Genomic DNA, 27,386 nt, shown 5'->3' on the forward strand with positions numbered 1-27,386 from the left:
AAAAATAGGATGATCGAGCAGCAGTAAGGGCTCTTCGGTACTGCACAGTACTGTCTTTCCAAGCTAGTCGGAAGACTTCCAGTTTGGTGTGGCGCCATTTCCGTTCCAATTTTCTGGAAGCTTGCTTCAGAGCTCGGGTATTTTCTGTATACCAGGGAGCTAGTTTCTTATGAGAAATGTTTTTAGTTTTTAGGGGTGCAACTGCGTCTAGGGTATTGCACAAGGTTAAATTGAGTTCCTCAGTTAGGTGGTTAACTGATTTTTGTCCTCTGGCGTCCTTGGGTAGACAGAGGGAATCTGGAAGGACATCAAGGAATCTTTTGTGTTGTCTGTGAATTTATAGCACAACTTTTGATGTTCCTTGGTTGGGGTCTGAGCAGATTATTTGTTGCAATTGCAAACGTAATAAAATGGTGGTCCGATAGTCCAGGATTTTGAGGAAAAACATTAAGATCCACAACATTTATTCCATGGGACAAAACTAGGTTCAGCGTATGACTGTGACAGTGAGTGGGTCCAGAGACATGTTGGACAAAACCCACTGAGTTGATGATGGCTCCGAAAGCCTTTTGGAGTGGGTCTGTGGACTTTTCCATGTGAATATTAAAGTCACCAAAGATTAGAATATTATCTGCTATGACTACAAGGTCCGATAGGAATTCAGGGAACTCAGTGAGGAACGCTGTATATGGCCCAGGAGGCCTGTAAACAGTAGCTATAAAAAGTGATTGAGTAGGCTGCATAGATTTCATGACTAGAAGCTCAAAAGACGAAAACGTCTTTTTTTTTGTAAATTGAAATTTGCTATCGTAAATGTTAGCAACACCTCCGCCTTTGCGGGATGCACGGGGGATATGGTCACTAGTGTAGCCAGGAGGTGAGGCCTCATTTAACACAGTAAATTCATCAGGCTTAAGCCATGTTTCAGTCAGGCCAATCACATCAAGATTATGATCAGTGATTAGTTTATTGACTATAATTTCCTTTGAAGTAAGGGATCTAACATTAAGTAGCCCTATTTTGAGATGTGAGGTATCATGATCTCTTTCAATAATGACAGGAATGGAGGTGGTCTTTATCCTAGTGAGATTGCTAAGGCGAACACCGCCATGTTTAGTTTTGCCCAACCTAGGTCGAGGCACAGACACGGTCTCAATGGTGATAGCTGAGCTGACTACACTGACTGTGCTAGTGGCAGACTCCACTATGCTGGCAGGCTGGCTAACAGCCTGCTGCCTGGCCTGCACCCTATTTCATTGTGGAGCTAGAGGAGTTAGAGCCCTGTCTATGTTGGTAGATAAAATGAGAGCACCCCTCCAGCTAGGATGGAGTCCGTCACTCCTCAGCAGGTCAGGCTTGGTCCTGTTTGTGGGTGAGTCCCAGAAAGAGGGCCAATTATCTACAAATTCTATCTTTTGGGAGGGGCAGAAAACAGTTTTCAACGAGCGATTGAGTTGTGAGACTGCTGTAGAGCTCATCACTCCCCCTAACTGGGAGGGGGCCAGAGACAATTACTCGATGCCGACACATCTTTCTAGCTGATTTACACGCAGAAGCTATGTTGCGCTTGGTGATCTCTGACTGTTTCATCCTAACATCGTTGGTGCCGACGTGGATAACAATATCTCTATACTCTCTACACTCGCCAGTTTTAGCTTTAGCCAGCACCATCTTCAGATTAGCCTTAACGTCGGTAGCCCTGCCCCCCGGTAAACAGTGTATGATCGCTGGATGATTCGTTTTAAGTCTAATACTGCGGGTAATGGAGTCGCCAATGACTAGAGTTTTCAATTTGTCAGAGCTAATGGTGGGAAGCTTCGGCGTCTCAGACCCCGTAACGGGAGGAGTAGAGACCAGAGAAGACTCGGCCTCTGACTCCGACCTGCTGCTTAATGGGGAAAACCGGTTGAAAGTTTCTGTCGGCTGAATGAGCGACACCGGTTGAGCGTTCCTACAGCATTTCCTTCCAGAAACCATGAGAAAGTTGTCCGGCTGCGGGGACTGTGCCAGGGGATTTATACTACTATCTGTACTTACTGGTGGCACAGAAGTGGTTTCATCCTTTCCTACACTGAAATTACCCTTGCCTAGCGATTGCGTCTGAAGCTGGGCTTGTAGCACAGCTATCCTCGCCGTAAGGCGAGTACAGCGACTGCAATTAGAAGGCATCATGTTAATGTTACTACTTCGCTTCGGCTGTTGGAGGTCCTGACGAATCGTGTCCAGATAAAGCGTACGGAGTGTAAAAGTTGAGGGAAAAAAAACAAAAATATAAACGGTAATTAAAAAGTAAAAACCGTAAATTTGTCAGGTAGCAAAACAGGTTGGCAACAAAACACACAGCAACTCGAAAACAAGTCTGCAAGTTGTGACCGGAAATGACGAATTCACATCTCTTGCTGTAACAAACTCGAAGAAGGGGCTAGAAGCGTCTGATGGTGAGCTACCGAGTGGCTAGGACAGGCAAGCCCCATACTATTGTGGAGGACTTTCTTCCTGCTGCCGAGGATATGGCTGGGACAATGCTGGGGGAAAAGGCCCAAAAAACTATACAGACAATGCCTTCATCAAATAACACTGTTTCACAACGCATCAGTGACATGGCAGGAGATGTTTGAAACAATTGCTGTTTCGCATACAAGCCAGTGAATTCTATGCGTTTACAGCTGGATGAGTCAACAGACGTGGCGGGCCTGGCACAGCTGGTTTATGTCTGTTACGTTTATGGAGGTCAATTAAGGAAGACATCCTCTTCTGGAAACCAGGACAACAGGAGAGGATATTTTTAATATACTGGACAGCTTTGTGACATCAAATGGACTTTGATGGTCAAGATGTGTTGGTATCTGTACTGATGGCGCAAAAGCCATGACAGGGAGACATAGTGGAGTGGTAACGCGTGTGCAAGCAGTTGCTCCCGACACCACGTGGGTACACTGCAGCATCAACCGAGTGGCTCTTGCTGCCAAGTCGAATGCCTGACAGCTTGAAAGATGTTTTGGACACTACAGTGAAAATTGTTAACTTTGTTCAAGCAAGGCCCCTGAACTCTCGTGTATTTTCTGCACTATGCAATGATATGGGCAATGACCATGTAACGCTTTTACAACATACAGAAGTGCGCTGGTTATCAAGGGGCAATGACCATGTAACGCTTTTACAACATACAGAAGTGCGCTGGTTAACCAGCGCACTTCTGTATGTTGTAAAAGCGTTACATGGTCATTGCCCATATCATTGCATAGTGCAGAAAATACACGAGAGTTCAGGGGCCTTGCTTGAACAAAGTTAACCAAGTTTTTTTTTAATTGAGAGACGAGCTTAAAGTTTTCTTTACTGACCATAATTTTTACTTGTCTGACCGCTTGCATGATGACGAGTTTCTCACACGACTGACCTTTCTGGGTGATTTTTTTTCTCACCTGAATGATCTAAATCTAGGGTTACAGGGACTCTACGCAACTATATTCAATGTGCGGGACAAAATTAAGGCTATGATTAAGAAGTTGGAGCTCTTCTCTGTCTGCATTAACAAGGACTGCACACAGGTCTTTCCATCATTGTATGATTTTGTGTGTGCAAATGAACTCAAGCTTATGGACAATGTAAAATGTAATAGAGCGAAGCACCTGAGTGAGTTGGGTGTGCAATTACGCAGATACTTTCCCAAAACGGATGACTCAAACAACTGGATTCATTATCCCTTTAATGCCCTGCCTTCAGTCCACTTACCAATATCTGAACAAGAGAGCCTCATCAAAATTGCAATTCTGTGAATATTGAATTTAATCAGAAGCCACTGCCAGATTTCTGGATAGGCCTGCGCCCTGGAAAATTGAGCTGTTAAGACACTGATGCCCTTTGCAACCACGTACCTATGTGAGAGTGGATTCTCTGCCCTCACTACCATGAAAACTAAATACAGGCACAGACTGTGTGGGAAATTATTTAAGACTGAGACTCTCGCCAACCCAACATTGCAGAGTTATATGCATCCTTTCAAGCACACCCTTCTCATTAACCTGTGGTGATTTATTCCGAATTTTCGATGAACAAATACGATTTTATATGTATGATGGTTAAATAATGAGCAAAATTATTGATTATTATTTGTGCCCTGGTCCTATAAGAGCTCTTTGTCACTTCCCACATGCCTGGTTGTGACAAACTCACACTCATTTTTATGTTTAATAAATTAACGGTAGTGTGTGTGTGTGTGGCAGGCTTACAATGATGGCAAAAAAACTACATTTTCAGTGGGCGTTGACCCTGCTGCTACGCAGCTGGAGGTTGAATGTTTGAAGGGGTACAGGACTATAAAAAGTTTGGGAGCCACTGCTATGGGGTATTGGAAAACATGGGAACAACTTTGCACACTCTCTTGACCTCTAGTGCAGGCGACACAGTCATATCCCAGTCCCTCTCTCCCCATGCTTAGAGAGGCAGGCAGGTGAGGTGCAGTTGAAAGACACCGCTCTGATTCACCTAATTCTCTAATTCATTTCCTCCTGAAAAGCAGCATCCTCACTCCCACACTAAGCTCTTCACAGCTAAAACGCGGCTGCACCAGACACCCACTGCAGAAGACCATATAATTGTACATTTCTGTGCTGTTTTTAATCTGCAGCCATTTTCTCTACAGCGTTTCCACGGCGACAGGGCAGCCTCCTGGTTTGGGCGCGGCACTCTTGCCAGGCTCCTGCCAGCGTGACGTGTGCCCCGGGGCTCAGGTCTCTGCTTCTCTGTAGACCTAGGCAACAAACAACAACAAAAACTAGGACAGATGATCTTGTCGACAGTCTCAAGATGAATATGAGAAACAGGCAGCGAGCAGTCATTCAAACGGACTGACTGGCTGAACCTGTCAGTTGTAACATTCCTGCTTGCATTTGACGAAGGTGGTCAACACCCACAGTGCCAATCCTTTACCCAGCACAGAAAGAAATCATAATCCAAACTGTAACATAGCCTGTCTGTGATGTAGCAAAGAAGTCTAACCTTTAAGATACTCTCTCCAGGTGGGCTGGCGTGTCCAAAGGAGTATGGCTTTCTAATCCCTGAGCAGCTTAAATATGAATGATTATGTGCTGGTTAAATTGTCCCAGCTCAGTAAGCAAATACCCCAAAAAGATACCTGCCATAGGTCAGACACGGCAACTTTCTCTGTGATCGTCTTAACATGGAACCGTACATTCTAGTGTTCTACACTTGCAGTGTTCGGTACTAATTTGAATAAGTACAGAGTCGAAACGAGCACAGTGTGCTCGTGAGGGACCAGGCTTTGAGGTGCAATGTTTACGCTGAGTCTCTTCCCGGAAAGCTGTCAGAGTATCAGACGTACGATACATTTGTTTACATCAGTTTGTGTAGATAAATGAATGCATAAATAAATAAAGCATCTAATTTCTCACTGATGTACTGTATACAGTGTATCTGTGGCCTCTGGTTGTGCAGCTGTTTCCAATGCAATCCTCTTACGTGTAGTACTCTCCCCCTCCAGGCTTATAGTGGTGTATATTACCATAATACCAAACAGGGTTCATCCATATAGACCAAACACACAGCAGTATCTGCCTGAAGCTTAATTGTTTGAATAAATAGTTTTTATTGAAAGATCTACCGTATGCGCTCACTCAACATGGAAAGATGTAACTGCTCTCTCTGTAAGTAAAATCTTTGTCAAACCCACACAGTTGTTCTGATTTTTAAGTACCTTGAGGGGCGTCTGGAGCAAAGCCATGTTCACTACAGGAATCAAATAGGTTTGCAAGTACACACACACACACACACACACACACACACTCTCTCCGACATGGGCACAATAACATTGCTCACATAGGCCTAACTATGTACGTAGGCTATACTCCACTGCAAGGGTGGGCTTGTTACAGGACTTCAGTGAGCAGTTAAACTCCTGTTTTTGCTCCCCAGAATCAAGTGGCAGAGAAATGGAATCCAGTGTATGAGGAGTTGGTGTAATCCCCCATAATGCACCTACGTTGTTCCCTTTAATGGTTTTATGAGATTATTTCTCCTCAGAATAGCATCTTTCCATTTTCTGGTGCCGTTGTGTCATGTTTGTGAATGAGGTGCTTTGGGTTGAAGGCACACTGTGTATATGGACAGGAATTGGCTTATGGAGGATTTATTTATGGGATTTCACTTTTTTCCTGCCCTGAATGTCATGCTCTTCTCCATGCTCTTTTTTTGCTTCATGTCGGAAGCTCACTTTGACGGAGTCTTTTGGGTTTGTCCCTAACTCGTTTCATTTCAGTTACACAAACGAGGTGAATGGGGAAAACATAGATACAATATGGTATTTTATTTTGGAGATTATTGCATGAAGAGTGTCGGCTCAGTCCAGCTCTCGTGCATTTTTCTCCGGCCTGTCTAGTTTTTTTTTTTTTTTCATTCCTTGAAAGCTACGTACAATATCGTACAATATCGTACAAATACCAACAATATGTTGAGGTTTTTGTATCTCAATCCTGTCATTGCATCTTTTAATGTCATGCCTAAATCCTCCTTTGGGCTTTGGCAAGTTTTAAATTGGTAGTTTCACGGTCTGATCACCTCCTCCCTGCAGAAGACAGAGCCACATTTCATTCAAGCTGGCCAGGCAGTCTGTATCTCTCCCTTCCCATCTTCTTTAATAGGACAATGGGCTGAGTGTTGGGTTTACTGTCCTTGAGAGAGAATATATACTTTAACCGTGTAGTGCGGCGAGGAAACCTCTAACCACTGAGTGTCCATGTCCTGTCTGTCCTTGCTCAAGCAGTAGTCATTGGAGCATAAATGTCTGCCATTTTCAGCAGCACAGAAATTATTCATTTGAATGATTCAAGTAAATGTACATTTTTCATTTATTTAGATTTTCCTGGCTGCATATTGTCATCAGAATGGCTATTTGGCTATCATCGATTCGGCATGGCTGACGTTTCAACCATTGCCATTACCTGATGTACAGCAGGTCTGAAATTCAATTATTATTATTATTATTATTATTTTTTTTAAATGTTTACCGGCACCTGAGAAAATAACAGATTTGAGCACTCCGCTGTGAGGTGAAGGTCTCTTTCTAGTCTCATAGAGATGTACCCTGGATCCTCATGTCACACAGGGATTGACTCTGGGATATTGTCCTAGTTGTTTTTACCTCGTGTTTAGCCTGTATTTCTCCTGAATTCTATCTACGCCAGTACTGTTCTGCAAGGATTTTGTCGGTGCAGGGACTCAGTAGCTTGAAGCTACTGCTTATCTCTGGAAGGCTCCCTGTGTCTGGTGGTTGAGGTATCCATTTCACTGATGACTGACATGACATTTCCTTTATAATGTCAAAGGCTTCTTTCTCCCGTGCAACAGCAGAAACGTGGACTGGAGTAGGGAGGTACATTTTCATTTATTTTGATTTAACTAGGCAAGTCAGCGAAGAACACATTCTTATTTACAGTGACGGCCTACCCATCATTGTATAAGAACACAATGCATGAAAACGCAATTGACAAACCGATGAGAACGGAATGGCCTATCTCAGGGCTCTGAATATTTAGCACCCGCACACAAGCACAATTATGGCTTAATTTTTCCCTCGTTATGGGCTGCCTAATTCAACCCATATTTCCCTTCTAAGTCCTCACTCGTACACAAATTGACATCCGGCCTCCAACCCCTGGGCAGATAAATGAGATCAAACTCACTTGGCCCTGCATGATCCCATCTCCTCTCCAGCCTGAGGGGTGAAGCGCTCGCCTCCCACCCCGCCCTCTCTGTTCCCCTCCGTCTGTCACTGAGCAGGGAATTGGAGTCACAGCTTGTTTGCTGAGTAACAGTCTAACAAATATGCTGCTCAGGGGCATTAAAGCCTATGGAGAGAGGAGATGGTTGCTTTTAGGCTCCCCATCTCAGCTAATGGGAGCGGGCGCAGCAGTGATAACTGCAGACAGGTGGGGCTTGGGAGGTGTCTGGATTCATCGGACACTAATGCAGAGGGGGCAGAGGAATGTCTTGTTTGGTTTACAGCATTGCTGGCAGGAGGCTTTAGGCATTAACCACGGGTTTAAAGCAGGCAGGGTTTAACTAGCTCTAAATGCAGTTGGCCTGTTGATGCAACTTTAACACTTGCATCATTCTGAAATGGGATGCTGTGATAATCTTGTAGATTGGTTATTACTGACTATGATGCACTTTGTTTTCATACACACGGGTGTTATTGTTCTCATACCTTATGCAACATTCATGTAACTATCTTTGTCAAGACAACCCATTAACTGTATTTTTTTCCCTGTTGGAAAACCAAAGAAAATATGTCACAACAAAGCCCTGGTTAATTTGACATCTTTTTGTTGGAAGACTGTCAGCAGTTTGATTCCTCCTCGTTAGGCCTAGCCTTGTTCTCTGTGTGAAGGTGTTTTGTCTGGCATGGAGGAAACCTCTCAGGAGACTGCCTTCCTCTGACTCCAAGTACAACACACCTCTATTTGAATAAATGAACAATGGTGGGAGAGAAAAGCCACCAAGACTGCTCATTAACTGCACTGCACCGCACCTTGCTGAACCGCCTGGCTTGTGTGAGAGAGGGTGTCAACGCCAGCCAGCTGTAGCACATGCTAGAGACAGTAGGGATGGCTGAGCATCCCACATACAGTGTGAGCATTGTGTGAAACTTGAGGTTGAGCTGTGGATGCACTATAATTATCTTCAAATGTGCTCACCCCCATTTGTCATCAGCTGCTGCTGTTTGTTTTCCCTTCATTTTCTCCAAACAGAATCTCTCTCCAATTAACAGTCCTTAGTGTCTGACCCAGAGAAGTATATCGAGCTTTAATCATCATTGTCAGTAGGAGAATGGAAGGAGGAGGAGATTTAATGTTTCATTTAGTTAGGCCAAATTATGAGTTTGGGACTGATGGCATGACTCTGCTGCTCCTCCCTGTTGACTCTATGATAACCTAGTAGGAGTGATTTCTAGCCTTTAGTGCTGGGCGATTCGTGTTTTTTGAGGTATGTTTGGTTTCCGATCGGTTATTGAAAAAATAATCACAGCTTTCAATTTCGGTTTAGATTTTGTAATTTTTTTGACACCAAATGCACTATGCATTGTGGGTTCAATGCTATGACAACACTAAATGAAACCGTTAATAAAAGTCCCGTGATGTTAGTGACTGCCCATTACTGCTTATCACTTATTAACTATCATTAATTCACTTTACTTGAATAAAATATTTTATTTGATGACTTTATTATTTAATTCCAAGTCATCTCATCTCTATAGAGCTGCTCCCTATGCTGTCTGACAAATTCAACATTTTTGTAGTTCTTCAAAGTAAGTAAGGCCATACTTTATGACTGCTGAATTGCAACTATCAATCATTTAGAACATATGTCATATGTTAACATAACTCATTCCAAGGAGGGCTTTGTGTCAGCGGGTTTTCGCTCAAACCTTGTACTTGATTGATGAATTAAGGTCAATAATTAGTAAGGAACTCCCTTCATCTGGTTGTCTAGGTCTTAAAAAAACTAAACGCCGCAGACATTCGGCTCTCCGTGGAATGAGTTTGACACCCCTGACTTAGATAATGTATTTTCAGCCTCGCGAAGCAACTGCTTTCTATCCCTCTCGATCGCATGTCTCTCTTCTTTGTCTCCATGTCTGCTCCACACAGACCGGACAAGTTTTAAGCGGTCACGCAATTGATTTATGGTCATTGTACCACGTTTTCTGCGCTAAACTATGTCGAATATGGGCCTGTTGGAAACTCAACTCCCTACTACGTGCCACAGTTCAGTCTTGATCTGATTTATCTCTACAGAAACTGCACATCGAGCTCACATAATAGAAATATACATTTTAAAATGGAATTCAAATAATTGAACTGACTTCAGTCAATGTTTGTTAAAACTGAGAGAAAAAACATTTTGGTTAATCGCTCAGCACTACTAGTCTTTAACTGAACAACTTTTTTCCCAACTCTGGATGTAACATTAATAGATTCAGAGAATTAGTTTGAGGATAATTTTCTCTGCAATCAGACACTGCAATACCCTGAAAACTCTGGGGTAATTTACTATGAGGTTAATCTGGAATTCCATTGATTAGTATTTAGCAAGAAATATTCTCACACTACCTCAGGGGTGTCAAACTCAAATACCCAGTGGGCCAAAATGTAAAACCTGAACAAAGTCACGGGCCAACATTGAACAAATTAACCTTTTAATATGGACCCAAACAAGTTTTGCTTTAACATTGAATATGGAACAAGCATCGCTTATTACCATACAATATATAATTTAATAGTGGAGACATGCAAAATCGAATTTCAAATGAAAAAACACATCAATGGCATTCATTTATTAAATAAATACAATTTAAATAAAAATTGTATGCCTCTTTTCTATTTGCAGCCTTCTGATTTAAATACCAAAATAAACTTTTTCCACTGGCTAATAATTTTACAAATAAAATGATAATAAATCAATCAACCATTCAAGCCCATGCCTTGTAGCAAGAAAAAGTGCATAAAGAAAACGTTAATTATTGCACACTCGTCTAATCTGATGTGCCCAAGCCAGATACCTGGCATCTCTTCTTGGATGCTAGTTCATCAATGTCTGGGCTTAAGCTCTGAGCTGAAGAAATCCTCAGTATCGAGCGAAGATGTTCATCAGTCAGACGTCTCCTGTGAGTTGTTTTGGTCATCTTCATCGAGGAGAAAAGTTGCTCGCATAGATAAGTGCTGCCAAACATGGAGAGCATCTGAGCAGCTTGGGTGCGGAGCTGAGGCATTGTGTCAGGGATGAACCGTGGAAACTGTGCGGCGCCCACAGCATCATACTTTGACTTCAGCGTGTCGTTGCACTGGAGTTCAATCAGCTCCATTTGGATGTTGGTTGGTGCATTTTCCACATCAACTGCGAAGGGATTACTAAGCAGTTCAAACTTGCATTTCTGGGCATCGAAGTCGGCAAATCGCCGGCTAAACTCAGCGGCGAGAACACTGAGTTTTTCAGCAAACTGTGCGCATGGGAACACGGCGGTAGAGATCTGCGCTTTTATGGATTGGCAGCAGGGAAAATGGCAAGGGTTTCCTTGCAGCATCTGATTCTCCCACAGGCACAGTTTAGTTTTGAAGGCCCTCACTGCAGCGTACATGTCTGTGATGATGCGCCCCCGCCCCTGAAGCTGCAGGTTCAGCGCATCGAGATGGCTCGAGATGTCACAGAGAAAGGCCAGCTCACACAGGAACTTTTGCTCCCGGAGCTCTGCTGTATCCTTCCCTTTGGTTTCCAGGAATTGACATATTTCCTCACGCAGCTCGAAACATCTGTTCAGTACTTTTCCTCTGCTTAGCCATCTCACCTCTGTGTGATACGGCACGTCTGCGTATTCCGAACCACACTCCTCCAGAAAAGATTTAAACTGGCGGTGATTTAGACCTTTGGCTCTTATAAAGTTAACTACCTGTGTTACTGTGGTCATAACATGTTCCATCTTTAGGGCTTTGGCACACAGTGCTTCCTGATGTATGATGCAGTGGTAAACAGTTAGCTCACCTGCACAGTTCTCTTCCCGCATCTTCTCCCGAACCATGCCCACCAGTCCACTCTTTTTACCGCACATCGCTGGCGCACCATCTGTCGTTAATCCAACGAGTTTATCCCACGGCAGCTTTATTTCAGTTACACATTTGGAAACCTCCTCAAAGATTTCCTTTCCTGTGGTTGTGCCATGCATTGATTTGAATCCTAATAGCTCCTCCGTAACACACAGATTTGAGTCCACTCCACGGATGAAGACTGACAGCTGAGCAGTATCAGATGCGTCGCAGCTCTCATCCACAGCGAGGGAGAACGCAACAAAATCTTTTCCCTTTTCCATCAGCTGGTCATACAGATTGGTGGCAAGATCACATGTGCGATCAGCTACTGTGTTCCTGCTCAGGCTCACGTTTGAAAATGCTTGTTTTTTCTCTGGGCATACGAGGTCACAAACCTTCATCATGCACTTTTTCATGAACTCTCCCTCATTAAAGGGCCGGGCTGATTTTGCGATCTCTGCTGCCACTATATAACTAGCCTTTACAGCAGCCTCGCTTTGTGATGTGGCTTTTTTAAACATATTCTGTTGTGAAACCAAACTTATTTTTATCTCCTCTACTTTCTGGCTCCTTTGAGTCATGTCCAGGTCCTTGTATTTGTCATGGTGTTTCGTTTCATAGTGTCGTCTGTTGTACTCCTTACTTACAGCCACGTTGACTCCACAAACAAGACAAACAGGTTTGTCTTTTACATATTTAAACAGATATTCTGCCTCCCACTTGTCCAGAAAGCTCCTGTTTTCTGCCTTTCTTTTCGCCATTTTTGGGAAGGGTTAGCTCGCTGACAGTTGTAGCGTCTATGTTGCTATGACTACTGTCACAGAGGAGAGAGCGTTTCTGGGTCCTGTCCTGATTGGCGCGCGAAAACAGCAGAGCATTATGGGATTCGTAGTATTAGTGGTGAATGCGCTGTATAATACCGGCGGGCCAGCTCTAGTAGTAATTTGGTATTGTCTCGCGGGCCAAATATAATTACCCCGCGAGCCAAATTTGGCCCACGGGCCAGAGTTTGACACCCATGCACTACCTTACTCTTGCAGCTCTATCATGCCAAAGGCTGCAAACTGCAGTGGCAGACGGCCTGCGACTGACATCATAACCCAATAACAGCCACCTCGGCTCACAGTGAGTCTATTTACGGGTTTGATTCCGTCTTCCAGCTCAAGCCATTGAACTATCCTTACCTGTTATCCTCAATCCTTAGCTGAAGGTTCCCGTCTAGGATTTACCCAGCAATAATGAAATGATGTCAGGTAGAAAAGAAGTGTGAGAGAAAGGGAAATCGATGCAGGTGGTTGGGGAGTGAGAGAATACCCCGCTCTATTATACACTGTGTCAAAGCCCCGCTTCCACCTGGGTAGAGATCAGAACGGTGGCTCTGTTTGTTTACAAGGTAATGTGATGCAGGGATATTGTGGCGCTTCATCCCTGCTCCCTATAATATAATGGAATTGAGAGCTATAATACATTCTAAGTCAAACCGTCAGCGGATAAATTTTTTTAACCTTTAACCTTTATTTAACTAGGCAAGTCAGTTGAGAGCAAATTATTATTTATAATGACGGCTTATCGGGGAACAGTGGGTGAAGTGCCTTGTTCAGGGGCAGAATGACAGATGTTTAGCTTATCAGCTCGGAGATTCGATCCAGCAACCATTCGGTTACTGGCCCAATGCTCTAACCACTCGGCTACCTGCTGCCCCGATGCTTTAAATTGCTTTCAATCCCCCCAATCAAATCTGATTGAGAGGTTATGAATAACTCAAAGCATTCCTCTCCAATTACACACACAAGGCTAGTATTTTCTTTGAAAATAGGTCAAATTGAGGATCGATTTAGATAGAAGCTATATTCCTTCTAGATTGGATCTGGAGATTATTTTCCGCAGTCATCTGTATACCCAACATATAGAAGCCAACAACATTGATTTGCTTTGCTTTAGAATCTCCTTACTCACCTTCTCAAGACCGTCTAGAGCCGACTCTTCTTCTCATGCTGTTTGCCTGCCGTAGTTGCTGAAATGTATCAGAGAAATTAACTCGTCGCTTTGTCATCTCCTTCCTCCACTCAGAAAGATGGGCAACAGGGAAGGTCAGTATAGAGTGTTGGAGAAGAAGACTGAATTCTCCAGAGTTGCCTCCTTTTCCCTTGAGCCCCCTATTCCCTTTCTGTGGGACTCCCTGTCTCCCAACATGTGTCCTGCTCCAAAGCAGAGCATTCAAACCCATCGTATTGCCTGGTATTCCCAGCACTGAGATTATGGATGTGGGGATGGAACTCCACACAGTGCTCTCGATTAAACACTCTCATTAGACTTAATTGAATATTGCTAACAAAACTGCGGGATAATGTTTCCACTTCTCAAACAAGAGGTCCCCTCCCTTTGCTTTTTTATGTTTCTCATTGTAATCCGTATTAGATAGATATGTGTGTAACACAGCAAGCCAGATGGATAAATGTGTTTTTTTTTTTGTAAATGTGTGTTATGTAACTATGTTTGGGATCATGCTTTGCACCTTTCTCCAAATTCACTTGCATAGTCATTTCATGATTACATGATTAATTGTCAATTCCATAGACACTATTCAATCAAGTAATTCCCATACCATGTCATGTTTAGCTGCTGCATAGCCATGTCTATGTAGACCTGTATGTGTGAAGTCTGTCAGGGCATGAATAGAATAATATTTTCTTTAATAGCTCTCTTTGGATTTACTTTTTATGGCAGGTTTCCCCTAAAGGTGTAATCTAAAATGTGCTCGTTAATATATTAATCCTGGAGTTCTTTGAAATATGCATGCTATAATGGAGAGGTAGCATGCCAAGCAGGCCTTGAAAAACAAACAACCAACCACAGAGAAGAGGACTGAGGCTTTCACCGTGCAATTAAGGAGGCAGTAAGACTGAAAGGACACTTGATTTGAGCTGATTGAATGGGCTACATCAGGCTCCATGAAAAGGAGAGGTAAACTGATACCCACTCTCTGGATCTGTAATGGCGGGCTCAAATCGACAATGCTTATCCTGCAAGTAACAATTAACCTACCTCATCTGTGAACATATTTATGGTCTTGTGTGTTTTCTTAGATTATTCTATTCTTACGAGGAGAATATTAACTGAAACAAACATAATCACCCCTAATCCAAGAGAGGAGGTGGGAGAAACAATCAACTGATTAAGGATGAACACTTTGCAATTAAGATGTTAGAAATCACTGTTGGGATTTGCTGCTTCGTAGGTTTTTATCCGCAGATGCACCTGATTTTTTTACTCCAATGCCACAGCTTGGAAGTCTTGGTGTAATAAAACAATATATTCTCTATTTTAAAGCTGCAATATGTAACTTATTCCAATTTTAGCAACTAGGAAATGGCGGAGCGATTTCTGCATAGTGCACCTTTTTAATAATTAAGACTTTCTTTAATTAGCTTTGTGGTTGCAATCCTGCAACTAGACTGTGACATGACATATCACTTAGAGCCCAGAGCCTTTACGCATACCTGAATTATGCATTCATTGGAGTCACGGGTTGAATATGCACAAGTCTGTTTCGAAGTCTATCCAATTGCCTGTACTGTGTATATCAACCTGCAAGTTTCTGCACCTTTTGTAATTAGTTTTGTATTTAAAGTCATGATGAATGGCTTTCCCAAATTAATTATTGTCGGGAACTCTGGCCCTAGGCAACAGCAGTGACTAGGGTCTGGGATGAATGACGGACTCTCTTGGTAACTTTGAAAAGGAAAAAAAATGTCATTCAGGGGCGGAGCCTCAGACAGACAACTCTCCCAACAAATCACGAGTTGTGCTGGAACGTTGTGATCCGATACCAAAGTTTGCCGTTATAAAGCAGTGATTTTAGTGGATGTAGTTGATGCAAACTAGCCACTTGTGAAAGCTTGTGTAAGCCGGAACATTGATACGTTGAGGGGGGCAACCTGTCTGTCTATGGAGAAGTCTAATGAATAGGTAATAGGACTATTATTCATACATGGCATGAGAAAGGTGAAGACAAGCCACATAGTTCACTCTCATTATCACTGTGTAGAGGAGGAGAGTAATTACTGCCGTCTTCACAGACTTTGAATTAACCCAAGCTTTCACAACTGTCATAACACAGTCACTTCGATTATAAATACATTGGATCATTTCACCATGACATTTTTATGTTCATCAGTACTTTTCCATGCGTAATGTAATTGATTATGTCATGATATTAGTATAATACAGGAAGTCACAATTTATAGTCCAATATTAACAAGTGGGGAAGGGGGGGGGGATTGGAGGGCAAGTATTTTAAATTTTGCAATATTTAGCAATAATTGTAAGTCTGATAGCAGCAGTTGTGATGTGTGGGTGTGCTAAGATGGGGAGAATCAGAGCAGGTGGGCAGACCAGTTCAGGTGTTCAGCAGTCTGATGGCTTGTTGATACCAACAGGCTCAGAGACAGTTTCTATCAGACCTCATGTTCCGACACCATCTTCCCAGCTCGCTGGGGGGTGTGTGTGTGTTTTTTTTTTTTGATCATGCCACGGGCCTTCCCTCTGCCACTGTTTCTAGTAGATGTACTGGATGGGTGGGAGCACATCCCATTTATATTGTGTTATATTGACTACTATTGGGTTTTCCTGATATCTCTCTTGCTCAAGTAGCGGTGCCATTTGTAAAAATAAATAAATAAATAAATAAAAATGTGTTATACACGTAAAACCAAGTGACGGAAGAAGTTTATACAGCCGTTTTTATTTTACTGGGCAGAGGTCTTTATAGAGCCACTGAAGTATGTCGTTACTGTGAACCAGGGAGAGGAGGAGGATGACGAGGAGAGGAGGAGTGTCCCGTGGGAGGCTGTAAGTGTTTACAGGATTTCTCAGTGATGTGGAGAGCTCCCCTGCCTCGTCCATGCCCCTTCTAATCAGACAGGCAGATACCCACCGCTAGCTGGGGAGAGCTTCCTTACAGCCTGATTTAATGAACCTGTTTACTCCTCATCAGCAGACTGCAGGAGGCTACACACTCCACACGGGCCACACGTCTGAAGATCACAGAGGGAGTGCGAGAGAGAGAGACTCATGGAAAGGGAGAATGCAGCTAAACTCTACGGTTCCCTCAGCAACACACTGTGAAATGTATAGTAGTGCCTGTCTCCAAAGGTCTCTATCTATCTGTATGGATAACCTCTCCACCCCACTCCCCTCTGAATCTGCTACCCACAGTGGGACTATTGATCAAAGCAGCCTCTCTGTGGATGAGATTATCGCTCCCTTCCGTGAAAAGGGCATCTGCCTGCATGATGGCCGATTTTTAAAGGCCCATGTGGTGTGTGGAGTTTTCTTTGTGTGCCTTCCATTTTGCCACACTTAGGCTTATCACGGTTCGATGTTGGATTTCCATGGGCGGTATGACGCAGACACTGCACGAGTGGAATAGGAATGTTGACTTAAGAGAAAAGGGCAGCACTCTACTCCAAAAATCTGTTTAATATCTCAATGGAATTGGAAGACACCATCCGAATTATCATGCTGTCTTTTACAGTGCACAGAACATAAGTGCTTTTCACTTATTATGACAAGCATATTTCTATAGGGAGAAGATACATTGGACCCTACGGGCATTTTTTTTTCCTGCCACCCTTGGAATGTTAGAAGACGCGTTGAGAGGTTTAATTTAGTATTCTGTCTTGCATGCGATGTCTCACAATAGATTCATTAATAACTGTAGAGATAGGGATCCCGTCTAAGTTATTCCATCCTTTTTCCTTCCTTCTTAGTGTTGTTGCTGAGTTCCCCCAGCCCTGAGCTAAACAGGGAGCCCACGGGCTCATCACGACCATTTGTTCATGTACAATTAGCTTTTCTGCAGACTGGAGGTTGCTTCTAAAAGTGTAAAGTGATTTAGAATTAAATTGAGAGAAAAAAAAACTGAATAATTTCTGCGGAGCGGAAGTGAAAAGAAAAAGCACTGAAATATGTAAACTACCAGTCAAAAGTTTGGACACACCAACTCATTCAAGGGTTTTTCTTTATAATTCTACAATGTAGAAAATAGTAAAAATAGTGAAGACATAAAAACTATGAAATAACACATATGGAATCATGTAGTAAACAAAAAGTGTTAAACTTATCTAAATATATTTTAGATATATTAGATTCTTCAAAGTAGCCATCCTTTGCCTTGACAGCTTTGCACACTCTTGGCATTTTCTCAACCAGCTTCACCTGGAATGCTTTTCCAACATTCTTGAAGGAGTTCCCACATATGCTGAGCACTTGTTGACAGCTTTTCCTTCACTCTGGGGTCCAACTCATCCCAAACCATCTCAATTGGGTTGAGGTCGGGTGATTGTGGAGGCCAGGTCATCTGATGCAGCACTCCATCACTCTCCTTAATCAAATAGCCTTTACACAGCCTGGAGGTGTGTTGGGTCATTGTCCTGTTGAAAATCAAATGATAGTCCCACTAAGAGCAAAACAGATGGCATGATGTATTGCTGCAGAATGCTGTGGTAGCCATGCTGGTTAAGTGAGCCTTGAATTCTAAATAAATCACAGACAGTGTCACCAGCAAAGCCGCACCATCACACCTCCTTCTCCAAGCTTCACGGTGGGAACCACACATGCAGAGATCATCCGTTCACCTACTCTGCGGCTCACAAAGACATGGCCGCCAGGAAACCTAAAATCTCAAACTTGGACTCATCAAACCAAAGGACAGATTTCCACCGGTCTAATGTCCATTGCTTGTGTTTCTTGTCCCAAGCAAGTCTCTTCTTATTGGTTTCCTTTAGTAGTGGTTTCTTTGCAGCAATTCGACCATGAAGGCCTAATTCACACCGTCTCCCCTGAACAGCTAATGTTGAGATGTGTCTGTTACTTGAACTCTATGAAGCATTTATTTGGGCTGCAATTTGAGGCTGGTAACTCTAATAAACATATTCTCTGCAGCAGAGGTAACCCTGGGTCTTATGAGAACTAGTTTCATCGTAGAGCTAGATGATTTTTGCGACTGCACTTGAAGAAACGTTCAAAGTTCTTAATGTTACTCATTGACTGACCTTCATGTCTTAAAGTAATGATTGACTGTCGTTTCTCTACGCATATTTGAGCTGTTCTTGCCATAATATGGACTTGTTCTTGGTCTTTTACCAAATAGGGCTATCTTCTGTATACCACCCCTACCGTGTAACAACACAACCGATTGGCTCAAACGCATTAAGAAGGAAAGAAATTCTACAAATGTACTATTAACGAGGCACACCTGTTAATTGAAATGCATTCCAGGTGACTACTTCATGAATCTGTTTGAGGGCATACCAAATGTGCAAAGCTGTAATCAAATCTATATTTATATTTGCTTCACACTTCAGTATGTGTTATTTCATAGTTTTGATATCTTCACTATTATTCTACAATGTAAAAAATACAGAAAAACCCTTGAATGAGTAGGTGTGTCCAAACTTTTGACTGATACTGAAAAGAAAACGGTGTTCATCTGTTTTTACTATTCACCATTGTTTCTCTCTCTCTGGCCATAGGGCCTACCAGTGTCACACTGTGAACTGACGTGTGATTGGACAGTACAATGCAGGAGATGTGATGAATATGATGAACAAACCTACTAATTCAGTGGCCTTGTGGTTAGTTTGTGTCCACCCTGAGATTGGAAGTTTGGGAGTTAGATCCCCGGCTGAGTCATACCACATACTGTAAAAATGGCACCCGATCCATCTCATTAATGCGATATATTGGAGGTAAGGCCCTGCGATAGACTAGCATCCTGTCCAGGGGGTGTACTTGCACATCAAGCTGACTCACTCTACAGAAACAGGAGATAGGCTCCTGCTCCCATCAGCCGTTCCGGCTCCACAAGCAAAATCAACCTAACTTTTTTTTTTACTGCACAGTCAAGGGTTGCTATAGCTTCTGTTTCTATACTGTTGGCTTCTGTTCTCTATTTTACACCTCTGCGAAAGTCACTGTAGGCCTCAGACGGTTCCATTTGTCTCTGGTTTTCTTTGGTTCTACCATAGGAATGGCTCCCAGTGAATAATAACATACTTTCTCTCATATTTTCAGATTTGTTCCTCACAACCCAAATTGGCAATGGTCTGGGCTTCGAGACGTGGATTAATAAGGTACGACACAATCACATTTCTCTTTTATGTTGACTCGGTGTACAATGACAATCTACAGTCAGTGAAAACATGGGTAGAGTTTAGTTGGGGCAGCAGGAAGCCTAGTGGTTAAGAGCATTGGGCCAGTAACCAAAAGGTCGCTGGTTCGAATCCCCAAGCAGACGAGGTGAAAAATCTGCCGACGTGCCCTTGAGCAAGGCACATAATCCAAATTGCTGCTGTAAATTGCTTGGATATTGCTTGGATAAGAGCGTCTGCTAAATGACAAACATGTCAATGTAGTTGTTTCTCTCACAGCAGTCATTTCAGAGAGACATTCTTTTTGGTAGATTTTATTCAGCGCTTCCACTGATGGTAGTTTGCATTCTGCAAGTGCATTGGTACAGTCAGTTCAGGTTTTTTAGGGTATTTAAAATTCAGGATGCAGAGGCTCACGAAGCACAGGCAGGGCACCCGCCTTTTGTGAAGAAGAAGACAGGAGGAGGGAAGGGTTGAGGTTGCAGGGATATGGAAAATGTGACTGAGGGAGGGATAGGAAGGAGGGCAAAATGGATGAAAACGGTGGAATAGGGGAGGAAGAGTTTCTTTGGTGCAGTATTGTAGATGGACCCTGTTCACCTCCTGCTGAGTTTGACCTCTCCAGTGCTGCAACTGGTCTGTCTTTGAGCTGGAGGGAACCTTTCTGACAGTGCTTTAATAATCTATGTTTATGGAGGTAATCTCCCCTTTGTTCCCCGGGCCGTGCTGCTTTACCTCAGCCTGTAGGGACACTGCACAGTGCATCAGCCAAAGACAGACAGTCCAGCAGGGGATAATTGGGTTGGGTGATTAAAAGCAGAGGTGTGTTCACCAAATCCTTCATCCAGCCGGTTTACCCGTTCCTGTTGGTGTTCTTTTTGTTTCTAGAACGTATTTTGGGAGGACGAGGGGTTTGCTTTTGGGGTTGATGGTGGAATGCACCAGTGATTGGTGGCAACAGAGTTATTGAAGTGTGTCCATGATTTAATTCACAGACGCAACACACGCGCGCACACACACACACACACCCTGTGACAGACACACACCAGAGACTCATTTCCTGGTTTTCTCTGTGTAAGACCCCAGTGATTCCTGGCTGCTGCCTTTACTGGGCTGTCTTTCGTTTAACAGCTGCAGGTAACAGGCCAGTGCTTTCACCCATTTCAACACTTCATTTTAATGACTTTCTTTCCGAAGACTCCCCGGGCATCCTTCTGCTCTTCTCTCTGATTACGCAAGAACAGCCTTTTGTTTGTGGAGAATGGAAAGGCAGAGGGGATGCTTTTCATTGGCTAATACCAAGCCATGGGCAACCCCTTTACTTTAATACCTGATATGATCTGTCAATTCACCAGCTGAAGGAGCCGTTCCTGCTAAACAATCATGCAAGGAATGCATTAGCTGTTTGATAGGTTCTCAGTAGTCGCGGTAAAGTGGATTCGAAAAGCGCGTCGTTGCATGAGAGACGCCAAATGCACGGTGTGTAAACGTGAACCTGCTGCCGTAGTCTGCGGATCTTCACACTTCAATCAGCGCTCCTCACTCAATCAGAAAGGCGACACGACAGATTTAATCAGGAACGGCTTCCGTGCCTCAAATGCTCAATCAGTAGGCCACCACCAGTCAATCACAAAGACTTAGATCTCTACTCTAGAGATGGTTAACACCGACTGCATCATACGTTTTTTTTGGGGGGGGGGGGGGGGGTTTGTTGGTATTTTACTCCCTTTTTCTCCCCAATTACGATCTTGTCTCATCGCTGCAACTCCCCAACGGGCTCGGGAAGTGAAGGTCGAGTCACCCGTCCTCCGAAACATGACCTGCCAAACCCAGAAGCCTACCGCACCAATGTGTCGGAGGAAACACCGTTCAACTGACAACTGAGGTCAGCCTGCAGGTGCCCGGCCTGCCACAAGGAGTCACTAGAGCGTGATGAGCCAAGTAAAGCCCCTCCGGCCAAACCCTCCCCTAACCTGGACGATGCCAGGCCATTTGTGTCCCTATGGGACTCCCGATCACGGCCGGTTGCGACACAGCCCGGCAACAAACCCAGGTCTGTAGTGACGCCTCTAGCACTGCGATGCAGTGCCTTAGACCACTGCGCCACTCGGGATACCCCCACAACTCAATCTTCTTGTTTTTAAAGCACGCCCGCAATCCACGAGTTAGTCACACACACACACACACATACGCACATGGACACACTCAATCAAAACGCACTCAGTCGGAGCATCTCCGTGTGTTACGAACCGATTTAACCATCCAGGTGTCATCATCGGTGCTCCATGAGTCAACCCCAGACTCAATCAGATGATCACCGTGTAACATAACACAGACCCAAATCAGCAGAGTCACACTGTGGAGCGGTGCGTCCTGCCATGCTGTGGCTGCTCGGTAGGTAGGTAGGTACTGACTGATGGAGAGAGAGAGATGTGTGATGGATGGGCAGGCGGGAGACACTCACATGCTCGCTCAGTCTGAAAAGCTGCCTACTTTTTGTCTGAATGCCAGGTAATAAATAAGCACAAGCAGAAAGGAAGAATCGTGAAAAAAATGTGATGTTTTTTTGTTTTTACCCTCTTCTCTCTGAAAATATTCCCAGATGCCATAAATCAGTAATGGGTTGCTCGGTAGGACTCCTCTTTCCTACCGGGCCGGGTTCTCATCTGCTGCTCCAGAAGGGAGAAGGAGATAAGGAGAGCGGAAGAGTTTTACAGCCCCCCCCCAATATCTCCCCCTTTTCTGTTTTTGTACCAAATACACGATTCATTATGCCACATCGTGTAGAGTTACGGAGCAGGGAGGGAAGTCCTGCTGCGTTCACGTTATGGTATCAAAACTAAAGCAACTCCTGTTTGAGAAAAATTATTTGACGTTATCTTTTCGGGACCTCACATTCTAAGGGGCCATATGTTTGGTTTGCAAGAAGCCGGCAGAACCTACGACTGTGCCGTGTGTATCCCAGCCTGCTAGTGTGTGTCTATATATGTAGCTCACTGCATGCTTTTTTGGGTGCAGCGTGTTCCCTCTGGCTGGAGTGTAAAGGCCAGAGGGTCTTCGACATTGTAACAGGAGTGTTCCTGCTCTCCCTTGTGTCAGGGTCCGCTGAGAGCTCTGTGTTAATGAATGCCACTACGTGGGTCACTGGACACCAGTCCCCCAAGAGCCCAGAGTCTAGAGAGGACACACACACGCTGATACTCCTGCCATATTCATATACAGTAAAGAGAAACCTTTTGTATAGAGAGACTATTCCAGCTTGAATCTCAAAGCACAGCTATGTTATTTGCTTTGCAACTGTTCCACTGTCACCCCTGTGTCCCCTGTTACACCCCCCCCCCCCCCTTGTCACCCAAGTCCCGTCACCCACTCTGCCTGCTCACACAATTAAAGCAGCCCCTTACTAATGGATGGTCAAAGTACCATGCCATTTGTCCTTTCACTCTGTCCATCATTCAGTTTTTAAATGTACAGTAGCCAACTGTATCTACGTTTTAATTTGAACGTCCCTTTTTTTTTCAGGATGGGAACTTCACCAAAACCCAGCCCGGAAGTATACCAGAAAATGTCAAGAAAGTTGGCCAGTCTTCTTTTGTCGACTTTAGTGAGTTCTCTTTCCGTGTTTTCTCATTCGGTCTTTTAAACTCCCAGTTCCATCGTTGCTCTTTCGCAGTATCAGGAATTGTTGGTGTCTGTCTTCAAAGGCCCCTAAACGTAACTGTCTGTGCTCTTTCGGGATGACATTTTCAAACAGCTCTGATCTAATAGGATTTCCCAGACAGAGAGAGCACAGAGTTTCCCAACATCCTATCTTGTTAGAATGTCTCAGCTTTACTCATTGTTCAGAAGTTTGTTGGCTTGGGCGTTGAAGTAAGAATTCAGTCCCAGTAGATGAGTTGTAATCTTAAAGTTGAAGTAGGTCCACAATCAGATTGGATTTCTAGATGGGCCACAGGGTTCTAATCAATTCCATATCATAAAGCATCATATCCACTCTAAGTAAACTATTTGTTACATTTTGACTGGATGAAACACACAAACAAACAAATACATACATACATACATACACATTGCCAAGATCAATATTTTAACAGTCAGGAGTGTCATAAAATATTTAGAGTACAAATTTCCTCATCCCAAAAATGCAAATGTTTCTTGAGCCCAGGGAAATACCAAGGGAAATTACCCATGTGGTTTTCTGTGTCTATTTAATTCTTTATTTCTGACGGACTTGGCCTTTTTGTTCAAATGTCAAGCTTATCTGAGCAAACTTTTTCTTCTTTAATCATATTTTCACTTTATCACTATGGAAATGTCACTTCAAGCTGTTACCATGGTTAGGGAAGGTTAAGAGGAGGATGCTCAAAGACTTTCCTTAAAGATTCAGAGGGATATATCTTGTCAACGCTGTTACACTTTCAGGCTCTGGAGGTTAATCAGGACCGACGGGAATCGGAGGAACGCGTCAATGCTTTTGCCCCCATTTGTTTATGTGACTCGTCACTGTTTTGATCAGCTGTGCACATGTGTAGGTGATGCCGTTTAAATGGAAAAAGGATGACGAATGAATGAAGACGGACTGACCATTCATAGTATGAAACTCAATGAGTGTTGAATGTTGGCTCTGATGTTGGAGCTCCCAATTGCGCCGCGTTGCCCTCTCGTTGCCTTCTATTAACCCCTCGGAATTCATATTTTCCATATTTTTCTGCGCTTGCTTTCTCTTGGCCCTTGTCACAGCATCATGCCAGGCAGGCAGGAGAACCGGGGCATAAGCCAGAACACGCCTGTAACACCTGCAACGGGTTTAAAGAGCTTAATTGCACTGATCTTCAAAGCACGTTATCCTTGATTTCACTTTTGTTCCCGTAGTCGACAGAGCTTTTGGTGCCGATTTTTGAATATCAGCATCTAATTAAAAGACAAATATTGGATTCAGAGCACCTGTTCTGTGGAGATGGGGGGGGTTGTATGACCTCCGGGAGAGGAATGAACGAGAAGGAGACTGGGCGCTTCAAAGACTCAAATGATTTCAATGTGTGAGAAATAAAAAGGAAAAAGCAGCACAGAAAAGCTGGATGTGTGCAGATAGAACACAGACAGGGGGAGATGGAGCTGGGAGAGGGGGGAATGGGGAGATGGAGCTGGGAGAGGGGGGAAGGGGGAGATGGAGCTTAGAGAGGGGGGAATGGGGAGATGGAGCTGGGAGAGGGGGGAATGGGGAGATGGAGCTGGGAGAGGGAGGAATAGGGAGATGGAGCTTAGAGAGGGAGGAATGGAGCTGGGAGAGGGAGGAATGGAGCTGGGAGAGGGAGGAATGGAGCTGGGAGAGGGAGGAATAGGGAGATGGAGCTGGGAGAGGGAGGAATGGAGCTGGGAGAGGGAGGAATAGGGAGATGGAGCTGGGAGAGGGAGGAATGGAGCTGGGAGAGGGAGGAATAGGGAGATGGAGCTGGGAGAGGGAGGAATGGAGCTGGGAGAGGGAGGAATAGGGAGGAATGGAGCTGGGAGAGGGAGGAATAGGGAGGAATGGAGCTGGGAGAGGGAGGAGGGAGATGGAGCTGGGAAAGGGAGGAATAGGGAGATGGAGCTGGGAGAGGGAGGAATTGGGAGATGGAGCTGGGAGGGGGAGGAATAGGGAGATGGAGCTGGGAGAGGGAGGAATGGAGCTGGGAGAGGGAGGAATGGAGCTGGGAGAGGGAGGAATGGAGCTGGGAGAGGGAGAGGGAGGAATGGAGCTGGGAGAGGGAGAGGGAGGAATGGAGCTGGGAGAGGGAGGAGGGAGGAATGGAGCTGGGAGAGGGAGGAATAGGGAGGAATGGAGCTGGGAGAGGGAGGAATAGGGAGGAATGGAGCTGGGAGAGGGAGGAATAGGGAGGAATGGAGCTGGGAGAGGGAGGAATAGGGAGGAATGGAGCTGGGAGAGGGAGGAATAGGGAGGAATGGAGCTGGGAGAGGGAGGAATAGGGAGATGGAGCTGGGAGGGGGAGGAATAGGGAGATGGAGCTGGGAGAGGGGGGAATATGGAGATGGAGATGGAGCTGGGAGAGGGGGGAATAGGGAGATGGAGCTGAGAGAGGAGGGAATAGGGAGATGGAGCTGGGAGGGGGAGGAATAGGGAGATGGAGCTGGGAGGGGGAGGAATAGGGAGATGGAGCTGGGAGGGGGAGGAATAGGGAGATGGAGCTGGGAAAGGGGGGAATAGGGAGATGGAGCTGGGAGAGGGGGAAATAGGGAGATGGAGCTAGGGAGATGGAGCTGGGCGATGGGGGAATAGGGAGATGGAGCTGGGAGAGATAGGGAGATGGAGCTGGGAGAGGGAGGAATAGGGAGATGGAGCTGGGAGAGATAGGGAGATGGATCTGGGAGAGGGGGGAATAGGGAGATGGAGCTGGAGAGGGAGGAATAGGGAGATGGAGCTGAGAGAGGGGGGAATAGGGAGATGGAGCTGAGAGAGGGGGGAATAGGGAGATGGAGCTGAGAGAGGGGGGAATAGGAAGATGGAGCTGAGAGAGGGGGGAATAGGGAGATGGAGCTGAGAGAGGGAGGAATAGGGAGATGGAGCTGAGAGAGGGGGGAATAGGGAGATGGAGCTGAGAGAGGGAGGAATAGGGAGATGGAGCTGGGAGAGGGAGGAATAGGGAGATGGAGCTGGGAGAGGGGGGAATAGGGAGATGGAGCTGGGAGAGGGAGGAATAGAGAGGGAGCTGGAGGAATAGAGAGATGGAGCTGGAAGAGGGAGGAATAGAGAGGCAGATGGAGCTGAGAGAGAGGGAGATAAAGGAAAGCGAAGAGCGTGACGCGTCTGCTTGATATCGGAGTGGGAGTTATTCTGATCACACTCCAAGCTTTCAATTTCCACATACACCTCAGTGATAGATGGCGGATACAGGAGAGCCCTTCCTCCTAAACCTCTTCTCCAACACACACCATCTCTATCGCCTTACTCACTACATCAACAATTCATCCATAAAATGAATCTAGACGCTTTCAAATGGTGATAATGTAATGATGGGCTGTTTCCATTTTACATTCATTGTGTGATTTTTCAGTGTTACCAACTAAGGTTAGCCTTTCTTCCAAAGACTCTTTAGTCAGGTGTGTCAAACTCATTCCATGGAGGGCCTGCAGGTTTTAGTTGTTTTTTTCTCCTTTCAGTTAACTTCTTGCGTCGAGCAATCCCGTATCCGGGAGCGTAATCATAGCCTCGAGCTCATTAGCATAACGCAACGTTAACTATTCATGAAAATCGCAAATGAAAGAAATATATTGGCTCACAAGCTTAGCCTTTTGTTAACAACACTGTCATCTCAGATTTTCAAAAGGCAGGCAACATTTTCACAAAAACAAGAAAAGCATTCAAATAAAATAATTTACCTTTGAAGAACTTCGGATGTTTTCAATGAGGAGACTCTCAGTTAGATAGCAAATGTTCAGTTTTTCCAAAAATATTATTTGTGTAGGAGAAATCGCTCCGTTTTGTTCATCACGTTTGGCTAAGAAAAAAAAAACGTAAATTCAGTCATTACAACGCCGAACATTTTTCCAAATTAACTTCACAATATCGACAGAAACATGGCCAAACGTTGTTTAGAATCAATCCTCAAGGTGTTTTTCACATATCTATTCGATGATA

At 44.4% G+C, this 27,386-nt stretch overlaps 1 protein-coding gene across 1 annotated transcript in view; it reads left to right on the forward strand.

The window, feature by feature from the left end:
- Positions 1–27,386, forward strand: part of LOC139384439 (T-cell immunomodulatory protein-like) — a 125,245-nt gene that overhangs the window by 8,203 nt on the left and 89,656 nt on the right. Inside the window, exons 7-8 of the mRNA XM_071129206.1 lie at positions 19,674–19,732; positions 23,273–23,354. Coding sequence (XP_070985307.1) covers positions 19,674–19,732; positions 23,273–23,354 — 141 coding nt within the window. The remainder of the gene's footprint in view (positions 1–19,673; positions 19,733–23,272; positions 23,355–27,386) is intronic.

This window comes from Oncorhynchus clarkii, chromosome 26 (genome assembly GCF_045791955.1).
Source record: "Oncorhynchus clarkii lewisi isolate Uvic-CL-2024 chromosome 26, UVic_Ocla_1.0, whole genome shotgun sequence".
Taxonomy (NCBI): Eukaryota; Metazoa; Chordata; class Actinopteri; order Salmoniformes; family Salmonidae; genus Oncorhynchus; species Oncorhynchus clarkii.